The sequence below is a fragment of the Phytophthora infestans genome, genomic scaffold (assembly GCF_000142945.1).
Source record: "Phytophthora infestans T30-4 supercont1.197 genomic scaffold, whole genome shotgun sequence".
Classification (NCBI taxonomy): domain Eukaryota; phylum Oomycota; class Peronosporomycetes; order Peronosporales; family Peronosporaceae; genus Phytophthora; species Phytophthora infestans.
The window spans coordinates 111862-113419 of record NW_003303562.1 but is presented as its reverse complement, the minus strand read 5'-3'; the positions used below and the strand labels follow the sequence as shown (position 1 = coordinate 113419).

The window sequence follows — 1558 nt, the reverse complement described above, 5'->3', positions numbered from 1 at the left end:
CGACTGGCCGAGATGAGACTGGTCACGACGCTCAACCTCATGTTCGACAAGTTCCAGTGGGACGCCACGGTCACGCCCAGTCCGGCGCACGAGACCTTTACACGGACCTGGCTGTGACTGCAGTCTGGACGCGTCGTTGAAGATCCAGTTCTTGCGCTTGATTCACAACTTTTGCGACCGCGACTACAGCGACAATAGCAGCAAGTTGCTGCTGCTCAGTGAGCACGAGATCCAGCTGATGAATGAAGGCGGCTCGACGTCTATCAACCTCGACCACGCGGACAAGGGACTGCTGTCCAAGATCATCCACGCGATGATAGAGCAGCCAGTGGACTCGATCTACCGCTTCTGGCTGGACTCGTGTGTGGAAGCCTTCTTGCGGCGTGCGGCTCCGAGTGAGCAGCTCTTCGTTGCGCGTACACCTCTGCTGAAGGCGCTGATAGCGGAGATTCTCAGTGGAGGCGCGTACCCTTCGCAGGGCAGCTTCCAGTCGGCCTTTGATCTGCTTGGAGAGATGACCAAGGGCAACCGAGAGACGCTGCAGCTGTTCCATGGACTTCTGAGCAACACCCAGTTCGCGACTTTCATGGGTACGTTCGTTTCGTTCCACTGACTGGTTCTTTACTGGTATTTAAACTGACGCACTCTTGTGTGCTCGTGGTCGTACAGAAGTGGTCCTTTTGAACTTGGTGGACTCGAATGTGTTCATCCGGTCGATGCTTTTGTCTTGTGAGAAATTCGCAAAGCAGCCGGAGAGCGGGACGTTTGGCGTGGCTGACGACTGCGAGATGGACCGCATGAGCGAGTTCCTGGCTGTGAATCTGGTGCGGCTGCTGCGTGATCTCATGACGATCGTGACGATGGACGACATCAACCACGAGAACATTTGCTGTTTGAACACCGCCATCGTGATCCTCGTGTTCCAGCATCGTCGGGAGCGACTGCCAGCGATCCTGGAGGCCCTGCGCGACCACGAAGTTAAGACCAGGAAGAGCAGACCGAGTGTAGTTAGCTTGTTGTTAGTGAATTTATCAACAAGACTGCTTACTGCGCTACAGTTTTAAAGGAAGACCTTGCACGCGCGGAAGGAGCGCAATAACTGCATCACTCATTTTCTCGGGCTGGGCTTTATCACTTATGCAGGGGCGGAGGGCTCAATTTGGGCCGGGTTTGTTGATTGCGCTGCGACGGGTTCTTACGAGTATACAAATGAAAAGTATACGGGTCACTGACCCGGGGTCAGCAACGAGTAAAAATGGAGTAGAATTGGAGAACCAAGATATAAGAGGGATCGGCTGGACCTCATCTCTTCAAATAAATAATGGTGGCATTGGTGCTTTTTACTATGGCAAGTCATTACTGTCAAACTGTACTGTGAAAAGTAAAACTTAAAGCTTCATTCGATAAGACATTGGAGAGAATCCGTCAAAGTAAGCACGATCGGCGAGCGCGAAGCCGGCGACGGTCCCGGATAAGCACGAAACCCGGATGGGGTGGTCGCAGAACGGTGGAGAAGTGGGTTGCCACCGACCATTCGCCTTTACCCGCCGTTTGCTCA

At 53.5% G+C, this 1558-nt stretch overlaps 1 protein-coding gene across 1 annotated transcript; it reads left to right on the top strand.

Moving 5' to 3' along the window:
- Positions 1–39: 39 nt before the first annotated feature.
- PITG_20823 (uncharacterized protein) lies at positions 40–982 on the top strand (the record flags this gene model as incomplete). The annotated part of the gene is made up of 4 exons (XM_002895324.1): positions 40–56; positions 124–590; positions 670–891; positions 939–982. 4 exons carry the CDS (start codon positions 40–42, stop codon positions 980–982), a joined length of 750 nt encoding a protein of 249 aa, XP_002895370.1.
- Between the last annotated feature and the right edge of the window lie 576 nt (positions 983–1558).